Source organism: Bos indicus x Bos taurus, chromosome 16 (genome assembly GCF_003369695.1).
Source record: "Bos indicus x Bos taurus breed Angus x Brahman F1 hybrid chromosome 16, Bos_hybrid_MaternalHap_v2.0, whole genome shotgun sequence".
Taxonomy (NCBI): domain Eukaryota; kingdom Metazoa; phylum Chordata; class Mammalia; order Artiodactyla; family Bovidae; genus Bos; species Bos indicus x Bos taurus.
In genome coordinates, this window is record NC_040091.1 from 41740302 (window position 1) to 41767840 (window position 27539).

Consider the following 27539-nt stretch of genomic DNA (forward strand, 5'->3'; position numbering starts at 1 on the left):
GAGCATATAATCTTTTCCCTCAAAATGTAACACGGATGGGGACAATTAATGTGATTAAGTTTTTTTTTTTTTTATTAAAGGAGAAAAACAGCTTATATTTCTAATATTTCTAAAAGCTTTATCAGAGGAGTGATTATCAAGCATAAGACTTTGGTTTGTACATTCTCTCAATTCTCTTTAATGCCTTTCCAACAGGCTCTCTTGATTTATTCTTAAATTGCATGTTGCATAGGAACCCTGACCTTGACACAGAGACCAGCCCTCACCTTGAGCCATATACACTTTGTCGTTTCTGTGCTCAGATACCCAGTACCTCCAGGATACCATGAACCATGTCCTGAGCTGCGTCAAGAAGGAGAAGGAACGGACAGCAGCCTTTCAAGCCCTGGGGCTACTTTCTGTGGCTGTGAGGTCTGAGTTCAAGGTCTATTTACCTCGTGTGCTGGACATCATCCGAGCAGCCCTGCCCCCTAAGGACTTCGCCCATAAGTAAGCATCTTTATTACTATTTCATCTTCCACCCCATTTGGTTGAGGAGAAAGGATGCTCCATTCCAGTTTCTGTGGAGCTTAATCCTGTTCTCTGCATCATTAACCAGCAAATTATATAATGAATAGCCCTTCCTCAATTGAGCTCTGGCCTTTTCCAAATGAAGTGACATCGATGTAAATATTTGGGAAGCTTGAATACCTGCAAACATATTAGATACCAGTGCTGTTCTCAATATGTATATTACTTGGAATCTCCTAGTTCTGTTCTTTTCTCTGGCTTTCAAAGGTCTTATTCTGATAACAACTAAAGTGAGGATTCCCAGACTAGAAATGAGGGGACCTAATGGTCACCCTTTCATCACTAAAGTTGGATACATTATTCTTCCTCTCGAAACCTCCCAATGAATAAAATATGAGAAAGACCTCAGCACCCTGCAAAGTGGCGAGGCTGGGGTATCTTCTCTAAGTCTCAGGGGGTCAGAGTTCATTAGAATTGTGTCTTCATAGTTCCCTGTGTTAGTAGCAAGGATTGTGCTAGTGAATTACTGAGCCTCGCCCATCTCAAGCCCAGCCTTCTCCTCACAGGGAGTAGAATTTCTTCCCATATGATGGCTGTGCCCTTCACTCCTGGTCCCTGATCTGCATGTTGCTCAGTTTGCTTCCTAAATCGGTACCTTGGCCAGCACCACTCTAACCCATGTGGCGCCTTTTGTGTGAATTCTGAAGTGGGGCCCCTTACTCAGGAGACTTTACTGCCATCTGCTGGACATTTGTTGTAAATATACAAGTCTGCAGTGACGGCAGGGTGATGGGCCCCACTAGGTCACCTGCACACCCACATGGGGTGGCCCCGTTTGGGTAACCTGCCCTGCTTGCCTCACGGTGATTTTGAGGTAGGACATCACAAAATGCCATTATGTCTAAACTGGTCACACTTGGGTTCTCTGCAGGAGACAGAAGGCTATGCAAGTGGATGCCACAGTGTTCACCTGCATCAGCATGCTGGCCCGAGCCATGGGGCCAGGCATCCAACAGGACATCAAGGAGCTGCTGGAGCCCATGCTGGCGGTGGGCCTGAGGTAGGTGTCAGGAACCTGAGCTGTCCCTGTCTCGGTTAGTATGAGGCTCGAGCCACACTCCTGGGTCTGTGTGGAAAGAAAGAGGCATGGCTGTTGGCATATAACATTGACTAGGTAGGATAGCTCACACTAAATACAGAGGCTGATTTCAAATCCATGTTTCATCACTAGCTTGCTTGGTGATTGTAACTAAATTATTTAACTTCTCTGAGCCTCAGCTTTCTAGTCTGAAAAGTGGGTACAATAACAATTCCTATTGTCTGGATTTGTCCTGGGGATTCAGTAGAAGAGTTCACAAAGTGCTGTGTGTTTAAGAAACGCTCTGGTAATGTTCGCAGTTGTCATTTATATTATTATGGGCAAATTACTTAAGCTCCCTACACTTTCGTTCTCTTCATCTATAAAATAAGGATGATGCTGTCAATCTGCTTCCCAGGTAACTTATTGAGACTTGGTTTTAGTGGCTAAATTATAGTAAACAGGTTTGCTCAATACAAAATCATAGATTGTTTTGAAATCCGGAATCAGACCAAGAGATTTTAGGATATATATTCAATTTTATAGTATTCTTTCTGCTGTAAAAACCAAGCAGAGATGGGACCCAGTCCCTGTTCTGGAGAGAAAGGGCTGTTTCTTCTCCAGAACAGACCAGATGTCACATGCCCTTGTCGTGACTGGTTTCCCACCCTTCAGCCCTGCCCTCACAGCTGTGCTCTATGACCTGAGCCGTCAGATTCCACAGCTGAAAAAGGACATCCAAGACGGGCTCCTGAAGATGCTGTCCCTGGTCCTTATGCACAAACCCCTCCGGCACCCCGGCATGCCCAAGGGCCTGGCCCATCAGCTGGCTTCCCCTGGTCTCACGACCCTCCCTGAGGCCAGTGATGTGGGCAGCATCACCCTTGCTCTCCGAACTCTCGGCAGTTTTGAATTTGAAGGTAAGAAAAGGTGGTGACTCTTGCCAAGAAAGTCAGTGACACTGGGAACCTGGAGAACAGACTGAGGGTGCCTAGAATCCCTGGCTCTGGCTTGGGTCCTGGAGACAGGGTGGCTGATTCTGCAGCAGCTCATCCTTCCTATATTCTTTCTATATATTGTTAATTCCTATCTTTGTTTCTTTGTCTCATACAAAGACAGGAAAAGTGGGTAGGGGGTACAGATATTTTGAAGAATAGTATGCATTAATCCAAAGAACTAATGCTACAGAGGTGGACTCTGCACTTTCTTACTTCCCTGTAGCTGAGATGGTGTTTAATGCTTTAAAATGTATAAGCAGGGCTTGGGGTGTTTTTGTTACTATGGCTGTATGATTTCCAAGAGTACTGTACTATGCAGTTCAGTTTGGAATTCCAAGCTGCAGAAAAACCCACGTTAACACCCTAGGGAGATATATTTCAGGAGAGAAAAATGCACACGTAGATGAAATTTAAGATCACGTAGGTGGTACTGGTCAAGACTGCAGAGAAACAGCAAGTATAAGAAGTCTAGATGTGCTGTCTGAGTACTTACGGCGTCCATGATTTCCCGTTTCAGTTCCTCCAGTTACACTGATTAACACTCAGGATAATTTATTTCTAATGAATAGCAAGGAGTTATATTTAAACTCAGCCTACATCAAACTCTCTTTTTGATATTTGAATCTGGAAACTAAAATAGACAAGGTAAATTTGATCAAAAATGGTTTTTCTCTCTGGGAATATGAAAAACAGTGTCAGAATAAAACAAAATAGTTCATTTTTTGAAGGAAATAAAAGATTAGGATGGAAGCAGGAAGGAACTGTCTTTTGTACGTCTCCCAGTTCCTTCTCCATCTGCCTTTCTGCCCATTGGAATCCCATTTGTTACCTTTTTAAGAGAAGAGTTCTGGGTCAGTATCTTGCTGATCAACATCTTGCTGAAAATTAAATTAGTAGCCACTAAGTGGAAATTGCAGCCAGTGAGTCACAGAGCTGCTGTCCAAAGCAGCGGTGTTCATTCTGTCTTCTCTCTGCCCTTGTATCCAGGCCACTCTCTGACCCAGTTTGTCCGCCACTGTGCGGATCACTTCCTGAACAGCGAGCACAAGGAGATCCGTATGGAGGCCGCCCGCACCTGCTCCCGCCTGCTCACACCCTCTGTCCACCTCATCAGTGGCCACGCTCATGTGGTCAGCCAGACTGCAGTGCAAGTGGTGGCAGATGTGCTCAGCAAACTGCTCGTGGTTGGGATAACCGATCCTGGTAAAGTTTGAGATGCAGGCAGTCTAGGGAAGTGTAGGTGCCAGGTACAGTTAGAAGTAGCCAGCTTCCTTGCGTGGTCCTTCTGGAATCCTTCGGCCTCAACAAACTGATGTCCAGCTCTTCTTCTGGCAAGGCGTTAGGTTTGGCCACGCCAGCCTATTGTGTAAGATAATCAGCCTTAAATTCTGTCATCTTTGTCCTTTCAGTAGAGAAAGAAAATGACAAGTTCGGTGAGACAAGGGTGTCTGGAGTCCCCCTCTAGGATGATGGCAGTGGAGGCAGACGTGGGAAAGGACTGGAGGGATGAAAGAGTAGAAGCACTGAAAGGCTCATTTGCTCTTGCAGACCCCGACATCCGCTACTGTGTCTTGGCGTCCCTGGACGAGCGCTTTGATGCACACCTGGCCCAGGCGGAGAACCTGCAGGCCCTGTTTGTGGCTCTGAATGACCAGGTGTTTGAGATCCGGGAGCTGGCCATCTGCACTGTGGGCCGGCTCAGCAGCATGAACCCAGCCTTCGTCATGCCCTTCCTGCGCAAGATGCTCATCCAGGTGAGGGTGTGACGGCCACCCCTCGGGGTGGTGGGGAGGGCACGCTCCTGTGAGCACACGCTCCTGTGAGCACTGTATGGGGAAAGAGAGGAGGAAGGGGGAGAAGGGTTGAGACGCCTGGTAGAAGCCACATTTGGTGCCAAGAGTCCACATGTTTTCCCGGCTTGATAATTGTGGTTCAAGTGCTTATCACCTCATAGGCCTCTTGTCAGTGTGACTCCAGGAGACCTCCTAGGCCCAGGCTGACCTCTCATGCAGCTCTTCCTTTTTCCTGGCAAGTCATCAGCAAATCCACTTCTGGCTCCTCTTTTCTGCATCTGCTGCAGAGGGTGTCAGTTGGCCCAGTGCCTCCCTGTCCTTCCCCTCCTAATTCTCCCACTGCTGCCAGGCCGGCCACAGAGGCCGAGCACAGGAGAGGTCCCAGCTCTGTTTCTCATTATCACTGCCCCTGCTCTGTGGTCCCTGGCTCCCTGGCTATCTTTGCTCAATAATGCCAGATGCCAAGCTCAGCTGATTGGACTAGAGCCTCAGGTTGACCTTGCTGCTTGAGCTCCTGAAACTTATCCCCTGGTTTTTGTCTTCATCTACCTAAGTAAGTTCTCTGGCCACATTGTGAGCAATGCTTGGGGTACAGTCCTGCCTGCCTTGTGTTACTTCTACCGACCTCTCTGGGTCTCAGCGTGGCTTACTCGGTCATTTCCCGTCCCTTCACTCCATCCTGTCCCTACCTCACCCTCAGCTTCGTGACCCTCCCCATGGTTTCTTTTGAAGTAAATAAACGCTTCTAACAAATAAAGCACTTAAACATAGAAAATTATAAATATATGTAACTTTTATCCTAAAGAAATATCATTTATTCACAGTTTATCGTAATTAAAGTAACAGTGAATAAAGTCATCAGTGAACAAATAAATATTATATTTATATTGTCACTTATGCTTTTAGCTTAATGGTTTATTTCTTAACTGCTGGCCTGTGTTAGGGGTGCCTGTCATTTTAAGTCTTCTTGAAATAAGTAAAGTTTGGGGAAGGAAAAGAAATCATTGTTGAGCCTGGCAGCTCAAACTGTACTAAGTAAGCTTGATAAGGATATAATTCCTAATGAGAATATCAGTATGTTCATTCAGACAACAGATGTTTTGAGCACCTGCTATGTTCCAAGTACTGCTGGGTACTGGAAGCACGTCAGTGAAGCAGCCAGGGGTAGCCTGTGTCGTCGAGAAGTTTACAGTAAGCTGTCAGGCCTTCTCATTTTTCTGATACTGGAAAATGTGAAGCATCATTAAATGAATTTACTCTGTACTGAACTCAGCCCTTGAAATACCAGAATTTTATTTCATTTCATTTTTTCTGTTTTATCAGAAGGCTCAAATCTGGGAACACTTTATTAGCAAAAGGAATGAATAAAACAAGGGCTGCTTGGGAAAAAATTTTAAATAATTTTTCTTGGTTTTAAACTTTGATACAAGTTTCCCCATGCTGAATTCTACATTTTCATGCCTTGGTAAGGGACCACACCCAAGTGTGCTGTGGTCTCTTCTTGGCGTCTTGATCATCAGGGACGGCACTGGGTATTCTTATTACCCACTGCCCTTGCTCAGCGATGCTCTTTGGCTCTGGAGTAAATTGAGGACTCTCTGATTTGGCACCATGCTGTCCCAGAGAATTGTGCATTCCTCCCTGGAGCCGTTTCCTCCCAGACAGCCGTCTCTTCTTGCAGTTACAGGTCTGTCCTTAGTATCCCTCTCCATCCCTTCTCACTGCTATCTGTTGTGACCTACTGACAACAGGCTAGGGGCGTCCAGGAAATTGGGATTAGTAAAGCAATAATCTAAGATGAAACATTAACTTGGGGACTCCTCCTCTGGGTAGCTGAGTTAACATGAGCTTTGTTTCTCCCTTTTCCCACTGTGCAGAGGTTTCCTTCTGGCAACTTCAGCTCTCCAGAAGTTTGTCTATATTAAGTTGTTTGTGTCCCCAGGAGCATAACATGCTGATTTGCTGGTGTTTTCAGCAGGTTGCTTAGATCACACATGTTATCTCTGTTCATTAAGATTCAAGGGGATCCTGTTGGTATGATCCCTGTTTAGGTTTATCTAGAGGTGCCCAGAAGCACTGCTAAGTTTCAGTATTTCTTTCAACATCATCGGTCTTCGATTCCATTGTTATCATTTATAGCTACTCTGAGTGATTTGCTGACTGGAATCTGCAAAGATTTTTTTTTGCAGAGAGCCCTTGCATCAGTCTTTATTTTTGCAAAACTCTGTTGACAGTGAGCCCTGTGTTTTCTCAGTCTCCTATGACTGTCTACACTGTTAAATGCTATGTTTCACAGAGGACCAAGGGCCCGTGGAGCACTATGACAGAAGGGCTGGTTTCAAGCAGTTTTTCCGCTTGTCACTGCTGTCTCCAGGACTGTTCTATGAGCGGCAGAGATGGCCTTGCTTGTGGAGTATCCCGTTCTGGTTCCTTCCTCTAGTCCCCACCTCATTCTCCCTTCAGACACACAGCAGCTGTTGAGTTTCCTCTGCCATAGAGAGCCTTTCTTACCTACAGATTCTCACAGAGCTGGAGCACAGCGGCATTGGAAGAATCAAGGAGCAGAGTGCCCGCATGCTGGGCCACCTGGTCTCCAACGCCCCGCGGCTCATCCGCCCCTACATGGAGCCTATTCTGAAGGTAATCTGCAACAGACAGAGACAGGTACTATCTCTCCAGGCTGTCTTGGGACAAAGGGAGTGTTTCGTTGTTCACTGGTACACTGAACAAAGTAGATCATTTCTTTGGTCCCACACTCAGGGACAAGAGCCGCATCAAGCACCTGCAGCTCAAGATACCAAGAATTTCACCAGTTGCAGGAAAGTGCTCTCCTCCTGATGTAGTGTTTCAAGCACATCATCAATTATCAAATGTTCTTGGAGAGGAGAAAACAGCAGCATAAAGAAGCTCCCCCAAAGTGAAGAAATAAGTGAGCTTTAAAATCTGAGGCAGTGGGACTTCCCTGGTGGTCCAGTGGCTAAGACTCTGCTCTCCCAGTCCAGGAGGTACAGGTTCGAGCCCTGGTCAGGGAACTAAGATCCCATATGCCGCAGGACACAGGCAAAAATATATACTCATCGGAGACAGCCTTCAAATCTGATATGTTGAGTCATGTGAAGCGTGTCACAACCTATGTGAATGTGGGTACATGGTCACACAGATGCAGTTTAGAAAAGGCATGGGAAACATTTGTGAATCATGGCACTTCCCAGCTCCCTCTTACATCAGACTTGTGTACAGTATGGAGAAAGGAGAATTTACATACCAGAGGAACCCTGGATTCATAAAGCCGGAGAAGTAATTTACCTGTGTCTGAGATGATCTCTGGGGTGAACTTTACTTATGTGAAAAGAAGTGTCCTAGTCAATTCTTACCAGGATTCATTTTCTTGTACCTTCTTTCCATAGGCTTTAATTTTGAAACTGAAAGATCCAGACCCTGATCCAAACCCAGGTGTGATCAATAATGTCTTGGCTACGATAGGAGAGTTGGCTCAGGTAAGGTGACAACTGTTTTTTCCCATAGGATGGGAAGAATGTGATTATACCTCTGATGAGGTCAAAATACTTCTTAATGCCATAATTTCTAATGCTGTCTGCCACGTCCTTTTTCATTTTGTAGGTTAGTGGCCTTGAAATGAGGAAATGGGTTGATGAACTTTTTATTATCATCATGGACATGCTCCAAGACTCCTCTCTGTTGGCCAAAAGGCAGGTGAGTAGCACCACTTCCTCTTTGAACAGGACAGGCCCATGAGGCCAGGGACCTCTGTCACCTTAGTGTCCCCAAGCAATGGCTAGCACATAGTGGGTACTTGGAAACATTTGTTGACTTAGTGAAAAGAAAAAAGACTTGGAACCGAATTAGCTGTCATCCTGACCCAGAGTTGTTGTCAGTGTTAGAGCTGACCAGTGCCGTTTCCTCTAGACAAAAAAAAAATTACAGATCACCCGTCAGAGCTCCAGCCTCCTAAAAGGAAAAAGAGTGCCTTGGCCTCTGGCTGTAGAGGCCAACAGAGCTCCAGCCCACCCTCCCCACCCTGGTTTCACTTTGGTCATTGAGATTATTAGGTGCCTAGACTAAAAGTAAGACCAACCTTAATTTCCTTTTGGGTCAGACTTCTTCTATCAATCATCCATGGTGAGAAGGACTGTGTATTTCCTTTGAGAAAGGCAGGTCTGCTCTTTACCTTTGATCCAGTGACGGTTGTATTGATTTGTAGCCTTGTTTTTATATCCCAGCTCTCAGGATTTGTGTTTATGGTTAGTGTCTTCACTGGAAATTCTTTTCTTGTAATAGCCTTTAACTCTTTGTTATAACCATTTAACAAAGAGTACGAAGTATGTTTTCTTTTCTCTCTTACTGGCTGTATGAGTCATGTGACCTTTTTCCTGTCCAGGTGGCTCTGTGGACCTTGGGGCAGTTGGTGGCCAGCACTGGCTACGTGGTAGAGCCCTACAGGAAGTACCCCACATTGCTGGAGGTGCTGCTGAACTTTCTGAAGACTGAGCAAAACCAGGGTACACGGCGGGAGGTAGGAAGCTTGTCAGACTTAGTCTTTACAGACTTGCTGGGAGAATGGAGAGAGAGTGGGAGATGTTTGCGGCATTAACACTCTCCAGCGGTGTTGATGAGACTTCCTCTCCCTTTCTGTTTTGTCCCTGTAGCTGGGAACGGGAGAGGAGTGTCCGTGAGCACTGTTTTGTTGTAGTCAGGTGCTGTGATGAATGTTTTCCTTTTCCCCCACCCCTTTCCCACACAGGCTATCCGTGTGTTGGGGCTCCTAGGGGCATTGGATCCCTACAAGCACAAAGTGAACATTGGCATGATCGACCAGTCCCGGGACGCTTCTGCCGTCAGCCTGTCAGAGTCCAAGTCAAGTCAGGATTCTTGTAAGTTGAGGGGATCTGTGAGTGGCTTGCCAAGTGCTTGCCTCACAAAGCCCTCACTGGCTTTGTTTAGAAAGAGCCTGGTGCTGGATAACTATGAAATGATCCTTCACTGGTTCACTTGGTGACTTTTGAATGGAACGTCAGTAGTTTGCTCTTGAATCATAGGAAGGGCGCTGTGTCTAGTCTCCCTGTTTGCCTGGGTTCTTTGTTAAGGGTTAACAGACTATGTCTGTGCTCACTTTTTGTGCTGATGAGAAAGAGGTGAATTATCACCCCATCACATTTGTTCATCTGTCATTCTTTGTTAGTGCCTGTTTGATGTTTTCTCTTCCCGTGGCACCCAAGGAGGAAGAGGGTAGAACTGATTGTCCCAATTTTAATTGATAGGGAAATCTGATACAAGGCTCAGAGGGCATAGAAAAGCAGGTAGCAATCCGAATCCAGGGTTCTTTTTCCATCAAGTGGTCTGGCCCTGGAGTTCTTTGCCTTTAGATAAATAGCCTGAGAGATTGGGTAGGGCCTGGGGATGCCGGCAAGTTTTCTAGACTTAACCCACTGTCTCCTTCAGGCAGACTTATCTGAAAGTAGGAAAGTTCAACAGTGGCTTCCCCATCCAGTTCAGCAAAATAAAATAAATAAATAAAGTAAATAAACTAATTGTTTCTGAACTCTGTGGATGGGCCCCTTCTGCTTCCAGTGTGTTCTGTGTGTTAGAGAAGTGTGCCTGTGATGATGCCCTGTCAGACCCCCAGCTGTCAAGCGGAGCCTGAGCCATGTCCTCCAGGTGTTCCTCCACCCTCAGCACCGTGTCATCCGGTCTCTTGGATGTTCTGCTTCTCAGGGTCCTTATTCCCCCACCCTCCATACCCTCTCCACCCCCAGTCCTTGAGATCCTTGTTGTTCAGGTCAGGTAGCATTTGTTGCTAACTTGTCTGAATTCCCCAGGGGGACCAAGCAACTGCTGAACAGATGTTTACCTAATTTAATCCCCCTTACTTTCACTTGGGGGAGTAATTATTTTTATTGATGGTTTCAGCTACAAAGTTGTGAACTGGAATGATAAGAAGCTAAATTAAACACAGCAATTTAAAGCAAACCTATCATGTACTGTTTTAGGCTTTCATAGTTTAGATAACAGACAAGCCAAAAACTCTGTGTCCTTCATGGTGAGAGCCTATTCATTGGTTCCTAATATACCCTGTATTCCCAGTGCTGTTAGAATGTGGCAGGGAGAGAGACACGAATGCTAATGAGTGTCTGGAGGATTTTTGTTTGTTGTTAACCATGTTTTGTCCACAGTGAGAGTCGCGTGTAGCTCACGACCCTCATTGCTGTTTGGTCCTAGCTGACTACAGCACCAGCGAGATGCTGGTCAACATGGGGAACCTGCCTCTAGACGAGTTCTACCCGGCCGTGTCCATGGTGGCCCTGATGCGCATCTTCCGAGACCAGTCCCTCTCTCACCACCACACCATGGTTGTCCAGGCTATCACCTTCATCTTCAAGTCCCTGGGGCTCAAGTGCGTGCAGTTCCTGCCCCAGGTCATGCCCACATTCCTGAATGTCATTCGGGTTTGTGACGGGGCCATCCGGGAAGTAAGTGCCTAAACCCCTGACCCTTGCTCCTCCCTGCCCAGTGCCTGTGTGGAAGGTCCATCTGCGCCTTGGCTTCCTTATAATGGACTCTGCTTGCCATTAACTTCCCTGAGCTTCTGACACCTAGGTGTGTAGGATTCATCAGCTCAACCCAGCTTCCTGTCATATCATTCAGAATGGCTAAAAGATGAGTGGCTGGTGGGACGGGACAGCATTGTTATTCTCAGTAATCTAGTGTTCAGTCCAGTAATCTGATGGAACATCCCACAGTGGATTTCTGATTTCTTCTTCATGACTAGATTTAAGTCACACACTTCTGTGAATACTCCAGAGGTGCAGTTACAATACTTCTTATTGGATCTGGTAATGTCAGTTTGTCCTGTTATTGTTGGTCCTAAGTTTGAGCACGTGGTACGGTTGGTGTTTATCAGATCTCTCCATTTAAAGTTACCTGTTTGCCTCAGTCATCAGTAGCGTGTGGGGTAATAGCTTTGAGACTGTGTGACTGTCCTCTTCCCCAGCTACCTTTCACCCAGTGATTTTAGCCTCCATTGAGGATCCTTGCTGAAATCAGTTATCATGCTGTTTGTAAAGTAATGACTTTAGTTCTTTTATTCCTTCTGCTTCTAATAGCTGGCATTTTTCTGTAAAGAATAATTTTCCCCTTTCTCTTCCTCTTCCTCTCTCTTGGTCTTTTTCTTTCTCTAAACCATAGAGCCCGCACTGTAGTTCTGTGATTACCGTACCTGTACCACTACCTACAGCAAACCTACTGAATACAGTTCAAGGTGGCTTTGCAGTTCCTGCTGTTCTTAGAATATATTCCACAAGGGTATACAGTCAGAGTACTGCCTTTAAAAGATATTGGAAGTAATTATTTTTCCTTCTCTGATCATATGGTCAACTTGATGTACATTCAGAAAAGATAGTATGTTTTTTAGAAAATGTATTTTCTAGCTTTGCTCCTAAAGTGTACAAGTGCAGTTTATTTTTACATAATCAACCTCATTGATTTCTTACTAATTCTAATAAGTTACCTGTATATTTTCCCAGGTTTTCACTAGATAATCATATAATCTGCAGAAAATAAAAAGCAGTTTTGCCTTTTTTGTTTTAGTCATTAAAGCTGTTGTTACTTTTCTTCCTAGGACCTTCACTGTAGTGTTGAGTAGACTGTAATAGAGGAAACCTTTAATCTTGTTCCTGATGTAATGGGTCTGCAGTTAAAATTTCAGCAATAAACATAATGTTTGTTGTAGGTTTTTGATAGGTAGCTTTTTAAAGATATAAATATTCCCTTATGGTATTATTTGCTAAAGAGTATCTGTCATGAATAAGTATTAGCTTTATCAAATGCCTTTTTTTTTTAATCTTGTGATAATCATTTGGTTTTTTTCTTTTAATATATTAATATGTTGAATTACACTGATACGTGTTTTAGTGCTAAAAATACCCTTGATATCTTGTGTCAAAATCATCTTGGTTATATTTTTTAATACATTGATTTTCTATCTAATATGTAATTTAGAATTTTTACATCTGTGTTCCTGAGAGGAATTGACCTATAATTTTTTTTTAACCACAGTTTCAAAGATTTGTTTAGCTTTTCTGTTTCTTTTTAAGACAATTTGAGTCACATTTTTCTAAGAAAGTATTTGTTTTATCTGAATAGTAAAATCTATTGGTATGAAGTTGTTCACTATTTTATATTTTAATTTTTTGGTAGAGGTTTGTCATAGTATTTTTCAAAGAACCAATTTTTGCTTTTGTTTCTCTTCTTTTTAAAAAAGTTTAAAATTTACGTGTATTATTTTCTGGCTGCCCTGGATCTTAGTTTCAGCATGAGGGATCTAGTTGCAACATGGGAACTCTTTAATTGTGTCATGTGGGATCTAGTTCCCTGACCAAGGATCAAACCTGCACCCCCTGTGTTGGGAGTCTTAGCCACTAGACCATCAGGAAAGTCCCATGTTTCTCTTCTCTCTTATATCTTTGTTTCTATTTCATTAATCTGCTCTTTACTATTACTTTGCTTCTATTTTCTTATTTCTGCTTTAAAAAAGAATTATTAGATATTAGCTTCTTTATGGTTGATGTTTCTCCTTGTCTAAATGTAATCTGTTAAGGCTGTACATTTAACTCCAAGTTAAATTAGAAGTGTATATTTTAATTTGCAAATTAAATGTAGCTGCTGCATTCAAAAACTTTATTGAGGTGAAATTTACATGCCATAAAAATATATCCTTCTTATGTCCTTCTTGCATGTAAAATCCAATGATTTTTAGTATATTTGCAGAGTTGCAACATCACTACAATCTAATTTTAGAAAATTCTCATAACCCCAGAGAGAAACCTCCTGCCCGTTTGCAGTCATTTTCCATTCCTATCCCAACTCTAGGCAACCATTTACCTACTTTCTGCCTCTGTAGATTTGCCTTTTCTGGACATATGCATAGAATTAGAAGCATACACAGTTTTTTTGTGTTTGGCTTCTTTCACTTTTGAGATTGATCTGTGTTGTTCAGGTTGTTCATTCCTTTTTTATTGCTGAATAATAATGTGTTTTCATTACTGTTCAGAAGTATTTTCTAATCTTTGTTATGACTTCTTTCATCATCGAGTTAGTTAGAAGTGGGTATTTTAATTTGCAAATGTAGGATTTTAAATCTCTTTCTTGGATAGCAGTTTCTAACTCAATTGCTTTGGGTTTATGATTCTTTGATGTGTGCTGTAACTGCCTTAATCATCTAATGCTTGATTGTTTTCAGCAAACATTTCCTCTGCACTTGGGAATAGGGTGTATTTGCTAATGTTAGGCACAAGGTTTTACATATGTTATTAGATTTGAACTTGTATTTGAATCTTTTATATCATTATTAATATTTGTTTGCTTAATCTATCAAGTACTAAGAGAAGTAAAATAAAAATTCTCTTTTACAAGGATAGATTTATAAATTTCTCATAGTGTAGTTAATTTGGGGATTATATCATTAGGTGCATACACATTTTAAATCATCATATCTTCCTGGTGAGCTGAATCTTTTATCATTTTACAGACCCTTTTTGTCTTTGATAATACCTTGAGATTTGTTTTGACTAATGTTAATTTAGTTATACCAGCTTTTTTTGGAGATGCGTGTCTTTTCTTATCTTTTTACTTTTGACTGTCTTTTGACTTTTTGCTTCAGGTTGGTATTTCATAATAATATATATAATAATATGGCTAGATTAACTTTTAATCTATTTGAAAATCTTTGTCTTTCAAGTAGTACATTTCAGTCCAGTTACATTTATTGTGATTGCTGATAAATTTAGGTTGATACCCACCATCTTACACAGTGCGTTATTTTTGTCCTACCTTGTGTATTTTCTTTCTTTTCTTTTTGGGGCTTGATTGAGCTTTCATTTTCTTATCTCTTGCCCTCTATTTTGTAATGGAATGTTTTAACCATAAACGAAAAGTAGACAACTTATATTAAATTCTCATACTCATCAACAGTTATAAGTATCTTATCAATTTGGTTTCATCTTATTACCTGCCCGCCCTAGACACACACACACACACACACACACACACACACATTCACACACACTGTTTTTCTGGGGCATTTTAAAGCAAATTCTAGATAAAATAATATTTCACCATTCAGTTCTCTCCTCTCCATATAACCACAATTACAACACCTATGAAATTAATGAATTAATGAAATTCTTTAATGTAATCTAATACCAACCCTTCTTCAGCTATCCTTGTTTGTCTTAAAATTTTCTTTTCACATTTGGCTTATTCAAATCAGAATCCAAATAACATGGCACTTGGCTGATATATCTAATTCTCTTTCTGTATCTTCTCCTTTTCCCCTCACTTTTTTGCTTTTCACTCTGTGTATTTGTGGAAGAAACCAGGTCATTTGTCCTATAGAATTTTCCATTCTGGATTTGCCTGCTTGTATTATCAAGATGTCTTTTAATGTTTCTTGTAGACCGGTTAGATTTAGAGGATTCATTATTTTCCGGTTTTATTCTTTTGGCAAGAAATACTTCATAGGTAGTACCATATACTTCGTATTTGGGCATTTAGTAAACAGGTATTTTCTAAGTGATCCACTTCTAGTGAAGTGCAGGTTCACCAGAGGATTCAGGCGGTGTGATTCTGCATTCTTCCTCCGCCTTTATCTCAATCACTTTAGTATTTATTGATTATTGTTTCCTAGAACTGTTATTTGAATAGCAGTTGCAAAGTGGTGATTTTCTGTTATTCCTTCTGGATTTATTAGTTAGAAATCATCTATAAAAAACTTTATGTCATCAACAGTTTAGTCAATTTAAAGGCTAGTTCATTCAGGAAGGGCAGAACAGACTCAGGATTCTTTCATCGCTTTTTCAGAATAATGAATCAGGTCCCTGACAGTCTCTCAAAGGGTGACCCAGGCAACCCCCTCGACCCCCTGACATTTTTTGGAATATCACTGCCAATACATGGATTTATGTATTGAAGACAGTCTTCTTTTAATGATCTAATTATTTCAATCTACCCGGCTTTGTGTTCTTTTTAAACTGCCCAGTGATCTTAGTCTTTGATCACTTTCTTTCTTTCTGGCAAAAAAAAAAAAAAGATACTTCAGACTTATACTCCAGCCTCAGCATAGCCACTTGCAAGGAGCTGTGGTTTCTTCAAGTAAGAGATGGAACATAGAGACAGCAGTTTGTATGCTAGGATGCTCTTTGCTGCTGCTGTGTCACTGTTTCTAGGCCTTCTCAGTGAACAGAACTAGAAATATGTAGTTTTTAAAAAGGAAAAATAATCCATACCTTAATACTGATATTTCAAATTTAAGATTAAAGAGTTGTTTTTTACTTCTTTGACTTTATACTTGTATCTCTTTCCTGTTACACTGAAAATCTTGATTCCTTTGTTCTGAGATCTCTGTAAGTACTTGTTTTATATTGCAGAGTATATGTATTGTTTATACATATAAACAGTAAATGACCAAGCATTAACTATGATTACTGAGTGCAGGTCAAGGTTTTTTGCAGTTCGTTTTTGTTCTGAAGATGTGTCCTATTGGGAATATACACCAAAATACTGTGTTCAGAGTCACTTGAAATAATCCTTTGAGTGATGTGAAACCAACTTGGTTTATAGTTAAATTTATTTATTCCTATTTCCTTTCAATTTTTAGAAATTTCTTGTGTTTTTCTAATTTAACTTTCATTCTAGGTTTGTAAGACATTAGCATAATTGCTAAGTCAAAACTGTAAGACAAAAGACTGATATATTCAGCAAAGACTAGCTTCTGTCTCCATTCTCATACCTTGTTTCTTCTTTCCTCTGTCATTCGCCTTGCTGTAGCAAGTCACCACCAACGTAGGAGCTTGAAACAACACAGATTGATTGTCTTACAGGTCTTTAGGTCGTCAGTCTGACATCGATCATACTGAACTGGAAGCAGGGTGCGCTTATGGCTGTGTTCCTTCCTGGAGGCTCTAGGGGGAACCCTTTTCCTTGCTTTTTCTGGCTTCTAGAGGCTGCCTGCCTTCTTTGGCCACCTCCTTGCTTCTTCAAAGTCAGCAACACTGTATCTCTTTGACTTTTCTTTTGCCCTCAAATCTTTCTCTCTGAACATAACAGGTAAAGGCTCTCTGCTTTTAAGGATTCCTGTAATTAGATTGGGCCCACCCTGATAATCTCTGTATCTTGGCGTCCTGACCCCCTAATCACATCCTCCAAAGCCCCCCTTGTCGTGTAAAGTAGTTTATTCACAGGTCTAGGAATTAGGACCTGGACGTCTTTGGAGGTGCCATAATTCTGCCTACTATGCTTCCCCCTAAGGTAACCAGCTTTTCCAGTTTTTAAATTTTATGTTTTCACTGTTTATTATTGAAAATATGAGAAAATATTTGTCTACTACCTCCTTTCCTCAGAAGGTAACATAATATAAACCTTCGGAACTTCGCTTTTTTCCCACTTTCACAACAGCATATCCTGGAGTTCACACCATGGCAGTGTATTGAGAAACGCCTTTGTTCCTTTAGAGACACGTGGGACTTCATTGTGTGAACATACCATAGCTATTTGACCAGTTCCTGCTGATGACTGTTTGTATTTTTTCCAGTCTTTGGTATTTAAAATAATCCCGCAGTGAAAAGCTTTGTGTATACATCGTTTTCACCTCTGTTTCTTCTTGTATCAATACTTAAATGGCTTCACTTTTTACATTTAGATCTTTGAGCTCTTTGGTATATATCCCAGTGTACAGATTGAGAAATGGGTCCAAATTTATCTTTTTCACCCATAAAATTCGATTTGCATATCTTATATAGCAAAGTCTAAAATTAATCATTATGTCTGTCCTTTTCACTGAACAATATACAGAACTTGGGATGACTGCTCAAAGTACCTCCCTTCCCTCTTATATTATGTAGTATCACTTTTTTTATACCAAATTAAACCTTATTATTTTATTCAAACAATATTTGTTTATATTTATCCACATTTGCCACTTCATTTCTTATGAAGTGAATCTTATGAAGATTCACTTCAGCTTCCTCCTAGGGTCATTTTCGTTCTCTCTAAGCCAGATACCTTTTCTGAGCATCCATTGAAGTAAATGCTGTTTTTGTTTATCTGAAAAAAAAAATCTTTATTTCACCCTCTTTTAAAACCTTTTTTTAGCTGAGAATACGATCCTGGATTCTCCTTCAGCTATAGATGTTATCCCACTGTTTTCTGACTTCTTTTGTTGCTCTTGAAAAATTATAATTCCTTTGTATTTAATCTCCCTTTCCTTTGTGACCGTTTGGGATCTTCTCATCGTTTTTGTTGTCCTGAGGTTTCAGGACTGCAAATCTGCATTTGCATTTCTCTTTTTAACCTTGCTGGGGATTTGTGGACTGTCTGAATATGAAGATTCCATCCTTCTATTTTTCCTTCCAGAATTTGATTCAACATGTGGGGCTTCTCACTTTCTCCTTAATGTCTCTTAGTTTCTTATCGTGTAGTTCATCTTTGTCTCTCAGAGATGCATTCTGAATGTGTCTGCACATCCATTTTCTGTTCATTGATTCTTTAACCATGTCTTTGATCTGTTATTGAGTTTTTAGTTCCTACTACATTTTATAATTTCTAAAGTCATCCTGGGTTCTTTGCAACACGCCTAATATTTTTATAGTACTTTGTTCCTGACTCATTTTTTAAAATTCTCATTCTTATTCCTTTAAGCATTTTAAGCAGATTTGTTTTATATTCTCTGTCCACAAATTCCAGAGAAGCCTGGAGTGCTGCAGTCTATGGGGTCGCAAAGAGTCAGACAAGACCAAGTGACTGAATTGAACTGAATTCTACTATATATAGGATTTTCGATGGGTCTAATTCTGTTGTTTATTGTTTTTGCCAAGTCATGCTGGCAGCAAGCCTGTAAGTCTGTCCTTGTATGTTTTACAATTTTGGATCACGCATTATATTCAGCTGGGCTCCCCCTGGAGCAGTAATACTGGAATATATGCTCTGAACTTGCGTCTCTCCAGTGAGGGTTTGCATTTGCTTCTACCACGTGGTCCAGGAGAACTGAAGTTAGATTCTTGGCTTAGAGTTTCTCAAGCCACACAAGTAGTTAAAAGTTAACTAAACTCATCGTGTGGGTGTGGCCTAAAATTACACACTTTTAGGAAGACTGTCTTCTATCTCGACCTCAAGACTGGCAGATTATTTGTCTCCTTTTGCCAGTGGACAGATTGTGGGGTGGAGAGCCTCACCATTTTTCTTTATATGTAACTTTTTGAAGGTTTGGCTTTATGTAAAAGGTTTCAGTTCAGATAATGTACCAACAGTGTTTGTCATCTTTTATGCATTATTTTTAGGCTTTTCATAGCAAGGGGACCTGGGAGGGCATCTCGAAGTGAAAGTGGTAGTCATTCAGTCGTGTCCAACTCTTTGTGACCCCATGGACTGCAGCTCACCAGGTTCCTCTGTCCACAAATTCTCCAGGCAAAGATACTGGAGTGGATTGCCATTTCCTTCTCCAGGGGATCTTCCCAACCCAGGGATCGAACCTGGGTCTCCTGCATTGCAGGTGAACTCTGTACCATCTGAGCCACCAGGAAAGTATTTTCAGGAACAAAACTATGTGTTCTTTTAAAATACTAATATTCAGGAGGGAAAAGAGAAAAAAGCTTGTGAAAGAATCTAAGGGAGAAGAAATGAGGTGACTGCCTGGGCTCCCTGCCTGGGACTGATGTGCCTGCCTGTGAATCAGCCACTGGAGAGGCTGCCGCTGGACACCTCATGGGAAACAACAGCACGATCAGGATGCTTTTGTCTCGAGGTTTCCTTTGACCTCCCTGCCATCCGCAGTGCCCTGCTTTTCCTCCAGCTTAGACTTTCTACCTCCTCTTATGTTGTGCATCACACAAATTTAACTCAAGAACTATTGTATTTTAGAGTCTCTTGTCCCTTGATCTCTGTAATGTACTGTAGGGACCATTTCACAGAAACTGTCAGCAGCGGTTCTGTAAGGAGGTGCCCAGGAGTTAGGAAGAGATAGTTCCACTGAGTCAGGCCTGTGTCCCACGTGGAACTGGGTTCTAACCCCCTTAGAATCCACTGGTATCGTTGAACTTGGAGAATTATTCCATACTCTCTGAGCCCAGTCCTATAATTGAAGAGGCCTGTCAATCTCACTTCTTTAGGTAATGAGTTCTGCCAGCCCATTACTCACTATTTGAAGCACTTTATTTTTAAAACTTAGCCAAGTTTTAAAACATGGATAAGGGTGGAAATATATATGTATGAAATTATCCTTGTTAGTGGAGGGCAGCAAAGGCAGAGAGCTATAAAAATTGGGGGCATGGGTTTAGAGTATGATTTGCTACTTGATGTTGACATGGAGCACTATCGGAGGATCATAACAAAATAAAAACTACGCCTTGAAGACATCTTAAACCTGGAAAGAGTTGGGAGTTCTCTTACCAAAGCTGTCCTTACTCCTAACTTTATTTCATGAATGGCATCTCTTGATAGTGGCAAGATACCAGCCTAAATAGAATCTCCTTATCCCATCCCTCCCTCAATTTGCTTGCTGTTTTGGTTTACAGTGTCTTAGAGACACAATTAGCTAATTAATTAAGACCTAATTAAGTTAATTACTACAAATGAATCACGATGCCCATAATGGTTAGAAGTATTTATTTTAGAAAGTAAGTGGTAGTAAATTAAGACAAACAAAATAAGCAAAATAATACATTTACAGTTAATTAACTAAATTAATAAAAGATACGTTTATAGTTAATTAAAAATTTCATGTCCTTTTTTACGTTTTTAGTAATCCTTCACCAGTAGATGGTGTTTGCTGGGCTTTTAACAGTATTTGTGTCCCTGTTCTAGTGCTCTCCAGGTATCAGCACATTTAACTCTTAGACCAGGCCTATGAGATAAGAACTGTTATCTCTCATTTTCCCACTGAAGAGGCTGAGTGCAGAGAAGTTAAATGAAGGTTACGAAGCTAGTAGGTAACAGAAATGACTCAGAACAGCTAGTCTGGCCCCAAAGCCCCCGCTGAGCAGAAACTGCCTCACCTAGCGAGTAAAGCCACTGGCAGTTGTTTGAGCTCCCACCACCATTCCCGCCGACAGTTTTAAATTTCATTCTTTGAAGCTTAGTCTCAGCAGATAGGGTGGTACAGAAGCCAATTCCATGGTTGTCTTTATTGGTTCACGTGGACCCTGGGTAGGCCTGGGAGTTCCACATCGTTTGTGGTGCCAACATGCTGACCTCGTCTCTGTTTCAGTTTCTGTTCCAGCAGCTGGGAATGTTGGTGTCCTTTGTGAAGAGCCACATCAGACCTTACATGGATGAGATAGTCACGCTCATGAGAGTGAGTAGAAATGAATGCTTTGGCCCGTTCCTTGGGGTTTGGGTCCAGGAGCGTCTGGAAGCAGGTTTGGATGACGTGGACATGTTTTTTATGGGTCGTCATAGAGCTGTTACAACCTGAGGATGAAAAGTGGAGCATGGTATCCCAGTGGATCATGAAAGGGTGGAGGGGCCATGGCTACAGGCTCCCAGGTACAGGAGTTCAAGGTGTGAAGTCTGAGGAGAAATCCTGAAGTAATTGTTCTGCCAGAAATAGACTTGAGATCCTTGCCTCACACACAGCAGAGCAATTTCACTTTAATATCACAGCCGTGCTTCACTATTCCCACAAAAGCCCTCTTCCTTACTGCCTATAAAACCATGGCCTTAAGAGAGGACTGAGGATTGGGCCTTCCTGAGGCCATTAAATATGATGGGCTCCTGTCAGACTCTGAGGAGGAAGGTGATGCTTTCTCCTGATGCTTTCTACAGCCTGACTGCTGCCTTCTGACTGCAGTCACATCTGAGAGGGGGCTCGTATCCCAGATGTTATAATGTGCTTTAAGCAGGTACACAGGACACCCCATTGACCCCATAGTATCGTTTTTCTGTTTTGAAGTTGGGGAGGCTGCTTCCTACTGTTCTTTATAATTTCAGTGTCTCTGCTGGGGAGGTTGCTTTGCAGAGATGGCTGTGTCCTAAAAAATTTGGAAGACACTTCTTCCAGTCATTTTTGTTCTTCTACACCAGCCCTTTGTAGTTGGCTTGAAGGAGGCAGCAGGGCTAAAATCAAATGACTGGCTTCAAAAATGGAGCTTCCCCAAAAATGAGTCCTCAGAACCAAATAACTCCTATATGTATAAATAAGTGAGAGCTGCAGGGGGCTGAAGAGCTTGTCGGATGGAATTAGGGAAGTGGGGAGTGGCACAGGAGGAAGCAGTGTGCTCTTGGGTCAAAGCTGAAGTAATCTGTGACTTGCTTCCCAAAAAAAGACTTATGGCCAAAGCATAGGGGTTTGGGGCAGGGAGCCTTACACCTGCCAAATCCAGCTTTCACTCCCTTCAGGATACAGAAGGTGCAACAGGGCTCTTGCCTTGGCTCTCGATCCAGCATTTTAGTAAGCTCCCCCCAGCCCAGGGAGAGCTTGGGCTTTGTGAACAGTGATCCAGCTGACATCCCTGGGGAGGCTGTCTGGCTTCTTTGAGGTAGGGGAAACCCCTTGTGAGGAGTTCCGGTAGTCTTCCAGTGGAGAGTAGTAGTTGTAATGTGTGCGTGCTCAGTCATGCCAGACACTTTGTGTCCCCAAGCACTGCAGCCCGCCAGGCTCCTCTGTCTGTGGGATTTCCCAGGCAAGAATACTGGAGTGGTTTACCATTTCCTTCTCCGTGGGATCTTCCCAACCCAGTGATTGAACCCCCATCTCTTTCATTGGCAGGCCCACTGAGCCACTTAGACTTCTTTTAAAGCCTTTCATCCAAGGAGTTGTCTTTTTTTTTTTGTTTTTTCATTGACTTCTACTCTGATTTAAATGGAAGCCCAACAGGCTTCCCTGGTAGCTCAGTGGTAAAGAATCCACCTGCCAAGCAGGAGACTCGGGTTCAATCCCTGGGTCAAGAGGATCCCCTGGAGAAGGAAATGGCAGCCCACTCCAGTGTTCTTGCCTGGGAAATCCCATGGACAGAAGAGCCTGGTGGGCTATAGTCCATGGGGGTCACAAAAGAGTCGGACATGACTTAGCAACAACCAAGAGTACTAATATGCATATGTTGCCATCATTAAGTCTCCTGGTCTGGAGGTTTTAAATAAAGTACTAGGCAACGATCTTTCTGAATTGATTTGAAGTGACAGCTTTCCTTGGAGTGAGAGGTTAGACCAATTTGCTTTGTAGTACTAAGACAGGATCTGGAGCCAGTTGGCCAGGTTTTCATTTTAGTAACTTATGTGGGATATAATTGGATAACTGTAGAAAAATACTCTTTGTGGCACTCTCTTGTCCTGAAAATGGTTTGGAACAGATGTGAGATGCTGTTGAGCAAAGTCTATTTAGAAAGAGCAGGAAATCTTGTTAACACTAGAGTTGCCGCCTGGCAGAGCCCAGGTGGTACCCAAAGCAGAACCACCCTGGACAACTAGCGAGCTCCTAGAGCACTGCAGAGCTGGTGGTCCATTCATTCTGTAAATGGGTTTGGGTGGCTGGAATATACCAGGCTCTCTGCTGGATTCAGGGAGACAGATGTATCAGCGGGTTTCATGCCCTTAACTAGCCTACAGCTGAATCGAGGGAGGATAGCAAAAAAAACAAAAAATTAAGTATTGCAGGTGCTGGAAAGAGGAGAGCAGAGGGACCCACAGTGTATGATGGAAAGAGACAGGAAAGGCTTCTGAGTAGAAATGAGGCTTGAGCCAGGTCTGGGAAGAGGTGGGGCTTAGCTGACAAGAGGTGGGATCTAAGCAGAGAGCAGCATGAGCGAAGCACAGAGGATGAAAGTAGTCTGGTGCTTTCGGGGAGATGCAGCTTAGCTGTTCATTGTGATGTGGGGTACAGGAGGACCTGGGGAGCGGAGGACAGGGAAGGGTTCCATGGGGAAGACCATGCTCACTGCCTTTCTGCTTCTTTTTAGCTATCTTAGTTCCTTGGTTCCTGTTTCAACAGAAGGGCCCCTGACTTTGCTCCTTTGTCTTCCCCCTTCCTAGGAATTCTGGGTCATGAACACCTCCATCCAGAGCACAATCATTCTCCTCATTGAGCAGATTGTGGTAGCCCTCGGGGGTGAATTTAAGCTCTACCTGCCCCAGCTGATTCCACACATGCTTCGTGTCTTCATGCATGACAATAGCTCAGGCCGCATCGTCTCCATCAAGGTAAGTATCCCGGGGCATCCTCTAGAGAGGTTTCCAGAGTCTGTCAGAGTCCCCAGTTGGTCATCTAAGAGACGAGAACCTGTTCTGAGTGACAGGGTGGTACTCAGCCTAAAAGATGGAATCTAGGGAAATACTTCAGTACCTGAAGTGTGCAGTGTGCAGCTTATTCAATGTTTCTGACCCTTTCTTGATTATCTTTATGTTTTGTCTCCTTTAATGGAATAATCTTGGTAAATGTTTATGGCAGAGCAGTTTTCTCTATTACCCAGCCACTGATTCCTTACAATTGAAATACGCTCAGAGAAAGAAAAGTAGCATATAAGCAAAACAATATGAGGGGAGACTGTGCTACCAAGAGAATATAATTCCAAGTAACTTATTAAAGTCTGTTCAGAGTGCCCCCCAAATTTGGAATTATCCTACCACTGCCACCCTTTGTAGACTTAGGGACTTGGTCCCTGACTGTACTTGTTCATTGCCGTGCCTCTGCTCCTCTTTGCAGTTGCTGGCTGCAATCCAGCTGTTCGGTGCCAACCTGGATGACTATCTGCATTTGTTGCTGCCCCCGATCGTGAAGTTATTTGACGCCCCCGAAGCCCCATTGCCTTCTCGAAAGTGAGCACCTGCCCTCTGGGACTAACAGTCATCAATCTAGTTAACCATTAAAATGTCTTGTTGAAAATGTCCTTTTCCTAAGTTCCTGGGCCATCTTTCTTTCTTTTTTTTTTTTTTTTGTCATTTTAGGTTAGTCCAGAAATGTACTCCCATTAGGTTAGTCCAGAAGTGTACCAGGCTTCTGGAAATCTTAACTGTCCCCATCCCACTGCAGTGCGTGTTGGCTCTGTGCACCCAAAATAACGTCAGAAGCCATTCCTTCCCAATAGGTGCCAGTTGTTAAGGTAGCCCTCAGTTGTTTCTGTTACTCTGGGCTCTGTGTCAGTAGTTACTATATCTCAGCGGTTGTTGTAGGGCCGCGCTAGAGACTGTGGACCGTCTGACAGAGTCTCTGGATTTCACGGACTATGCCTCTCGGATCATTCATCCGATTGTACGCACACTGGACCAGAGCCCAGAACTCCGTTCCACAGCAATGGACACGTTGTCTTCACTCGTCTTTCAGCTGGGAAAGAAGGTGAGGCGGGAGTCCTCGACACACATGCTCTTCTGTCTTAGCGAACTCCTTCGCTTGTCAGTCTGTAGGCCTCAACCACTCTCAGAGGGGAATCATTTATGCCCTTTTTCCCTTCTTCATTCAGCAAGTGTTTATTGAGCCACCTCTGTGGGCTGAGTCCTGTTCTGGGGACGATGCAGTGAACAGAATGATGTCCTTGTTCCCACAGAGCTCATGTTCCGGTGAAGCAAAGCTCTGAGACATCATTTATCTCGTGAGGGTGACGGGTGGGGAGAGACGCTGTTTCTTTAGGGGAGGTGAGGAAGACCACTCTGATAAGGTGACATTTCAGCAGAGACCTAAGTAACAGAAAGGCCCAGGCCCAGGGAGCTGGCTGCAGGCACAAGGAAGAGCAAAGGCACAGGTTCCAGAAGGCAGAACCTGAAGGGAGGGAACAGCAGAGTAATGACTTCAGCAGGGGAGCAGGGGAAAGGGCTTGGAAAGATCATAGAGAACCTTGTGAGGGCTGGGCTGGTGATGGGCCCACTGGAAGCTACATATTGTGACCAGTGGTTCTCAGAATGTGATTCCCCGACAGGCAGCATCAGTATCTACATAGCTGGGTGCCATTAGAACTGCAGGTTCCCCAGGACCTGCCGAGCCAGAGCTCTGATTGTGAGTGCAGCAGTCTCTGGTTTCATATGCCTTCCAGGTGATTCTGACGCCCACGAGAATTTGCACATTGCTGTTTCATTGTAAGTACTTTGGCTTTTACTCTGAGAAACACTGAAAGTCTTTGGAGAGATTGAGCACAGGAATACTGTGATCTGACCTAACATTTTTAAATGATGGCTCTTAGTGCTGTGTGGAAGAACAGACTGGGCCAAGAGTGGAAGCAGAGAGACCATTACCGTAAAAGCCAGTTGCAGTGACCCAGATGGAAGGCGGTGGGTGTGAGGATCATAGCCCAGGGGCCAGAAAGTGATTCTCCTGCAACCACAGAGCTAGTCCCAAACCCCGAAGTAATAGCTGTAATAAGGCAGTGCTAATAATCTTTTCTCTCTTTCCCACTCTCCAAAGTAATGGTTTCTGCTCTGTTTGCTCTCCTCTTGCAGTACCAAATTTTCATTCCAATGGTGAACAAAGTTCTGGTGAGACACCGAATCAACCATCAGCGCTACGATGTCCTCATCTGCAGGATAGTCAAGGTGAGCTGTGCTTTGTTTCTGCTCTCAAGCCCCCTCATCATCTTTCTTAACTGGTATTCTTAGCAATGGGTATATATGCAGCTTTTTAGCTCTGAACTGTGCTGTGCTGAGCTAAGTCGGTTCAGTTGTGTCCAACTCTTTGCAACCCTATGGACTGTAGCCCACCAGGCGCCTCTGTCCATGGGATTCTCCAGGCAAGAACACTGGAGTGGATTACCATGCCCTCCTCTAAGGGATCTTCCCTACCCAGGGATCGAACCCGTCTCCTGAGGCTCCTGCATCGCAGGCAGATTCTTTACCGCTGAGCCACTGAGGAAGCCCTTTGGCTCTGAACTAGGGATTGGCAAACTTCTGTCAAGATAGTGCATTTTTTCAGTTTTGCAGGCTCAGTGGTCTCTGATGAAACTACTCAGCTCTGCCACTGCCACCTGGAAGCAGCCATAGGCATCCATAAGCACATGAGCCAGGGTGCATTCCAGTAAAACTATTTATGGACACCAAAATATGATTCTCTAATAATTTTCATGTGTTGCAGAATATCAGTCTTCTTTCAATTATTTTTTCAGTCATTTAAAAAAATGTAGAAACCAGCCTTAGCCCTTAGGCCTGACAAAAACAGGCAGCAAGCAGCTCCTTGCTGCCCCAGCTCTTCATCATGTTTATTGCTTATGTGCCAGTTGCATGCTCATACTCCTAAGTCAGTGCTTGTCAGCAACTGGGACTGACCAACGCAGACTGGTCTCAATGCAGAATACAGCCCGGTCATGATTCATTCTGTCTGTACCTGGCTAAATCCTGGCTCTTCTGAAAGGTGGGACCCACCTGAAGGTTAAGGGTGTTTTCTAACCTGGAGCAGCTTGCGGAGTCGCAGGTGTTCTGTAAACTCTGGTTGCAGGGGTATACCCTGGCTGACGAGGAGGAGGACCCTCTGATTTACCAGCATCGAATGCTGAGGAGCGGCCAAGGTGATGCCTTAGCCAGTGGACCAGTGGAAACGGGGCCCATGAAGAAACTGCACGTCAGCACCATCAACCTCCAAAAGGCAAGTCCATTGTGTCCTGGGGGACTTGGAAAGGAGAGCCCTGCTCTTGTTGCTTGTTTGAAACTTTCAGCTCTTGCTATCTTCTGTCTAAAATAACCAAAATCCAAGCATTTTTCTGAAAATCTGGATACCGTGAACTTAGGTCATTTTGTCTTTCTCCAAGTATCTGAAGTATACAGTTTTTTAATATAAGGAAAGTAAAGAACAAGGTGTCCTTTTATGTTCCCTTGGAGCTTTGGCGGTGGAACTTATTTTTTTTAATAATTTTATTTGATTATTTTATTTTTGGCTGTGCTGGTCTTTGTTGCTGTGCGGGCTTTTCTCTAGGTGCTACTCTCTAGTTGTGGGTCACGGTCTTCTCATTGCAGTGGCTTCTCCTGTTGTGGAGCACGGGCCGTAGGACACGTGAGCTCAGTAGTGGTGGCTCATGGGCTGAAGCATAGGCTCAGTAGTTGTGGCGCATGGGCTTAGTTGCACCGTGGCACGTGGGATCTTCTCAGATCGGGGATCAAACCTGTGTTTCCTGCATTGGCAGGTGAATTCTTTACCACTGAGCCACCAGGAAAGCCCAGTGGAACTTGTTGCAGTTTGCATTCTCA

General features: G+C 43.2%; 1 protein-coding gene across 1 annotated transcript in view; it reads left to right on the forward strand.

The window, feature by feature from the left end:
• Window positions 1-27539, forward strand: part of MTOR (mechanistic target of rapamycin kinase) — a 123609-nt gene that overhangs the window by 14596 nt on the left and 81474 nt on the right. Inside the window, exons 9-25 of the mRNA XM_027564914.1 lie at window positions 303-489; window positions 1442-1570; window positions 2264-2508; window positions 3574-3789; window positions 4135-4340; window positions 6897-7019; window positions 7787-7876; window positions 8001-8093; window positions 8779-8913; window positions 9142-9271; window positions 10617-10867; window positions 20653-20739; window positions 23412-23579; window positions 24082-24194; window positions 24549-24711; window positions 25806-25898; window positions 26794-26940. Of these exons, the coding sequence (XP_027420715.1) occupies window positions 303-489; window positions 1442-1570; window positions 2264-2508; window positions 3574-3789; window positions 4135-4340; window positions 6897-7019; window positions 7787-7876; window positions 8001-8093; window positions 8779-8913; window positions 9142-9271; window positions 10617-10867; window positions 20653-20739; window positions 23412-23579; window positions 24082-24194; window positions 24549-24711; window positions 25806-25898; window positions 26794-26940 (2576 nt within the window). The remainder of the gene's footprint in view (window positions 1-302; window positions 490-1441; window positions 1571-2263; window positions 2509-3573; window positions 3790-4134; window positions 4341-6896; window positions 7020-7786; window positions 7877-8000; window positions 8094-8778; window positions 8914-9141; window positions 9272-10616; window positions 10868-20652; window positions 20740-23411; window positions 23580-24081; window positions 24195-24548; window positions 24712-25805; window positions 25899-26793; window positions 26941-27539) is intronic.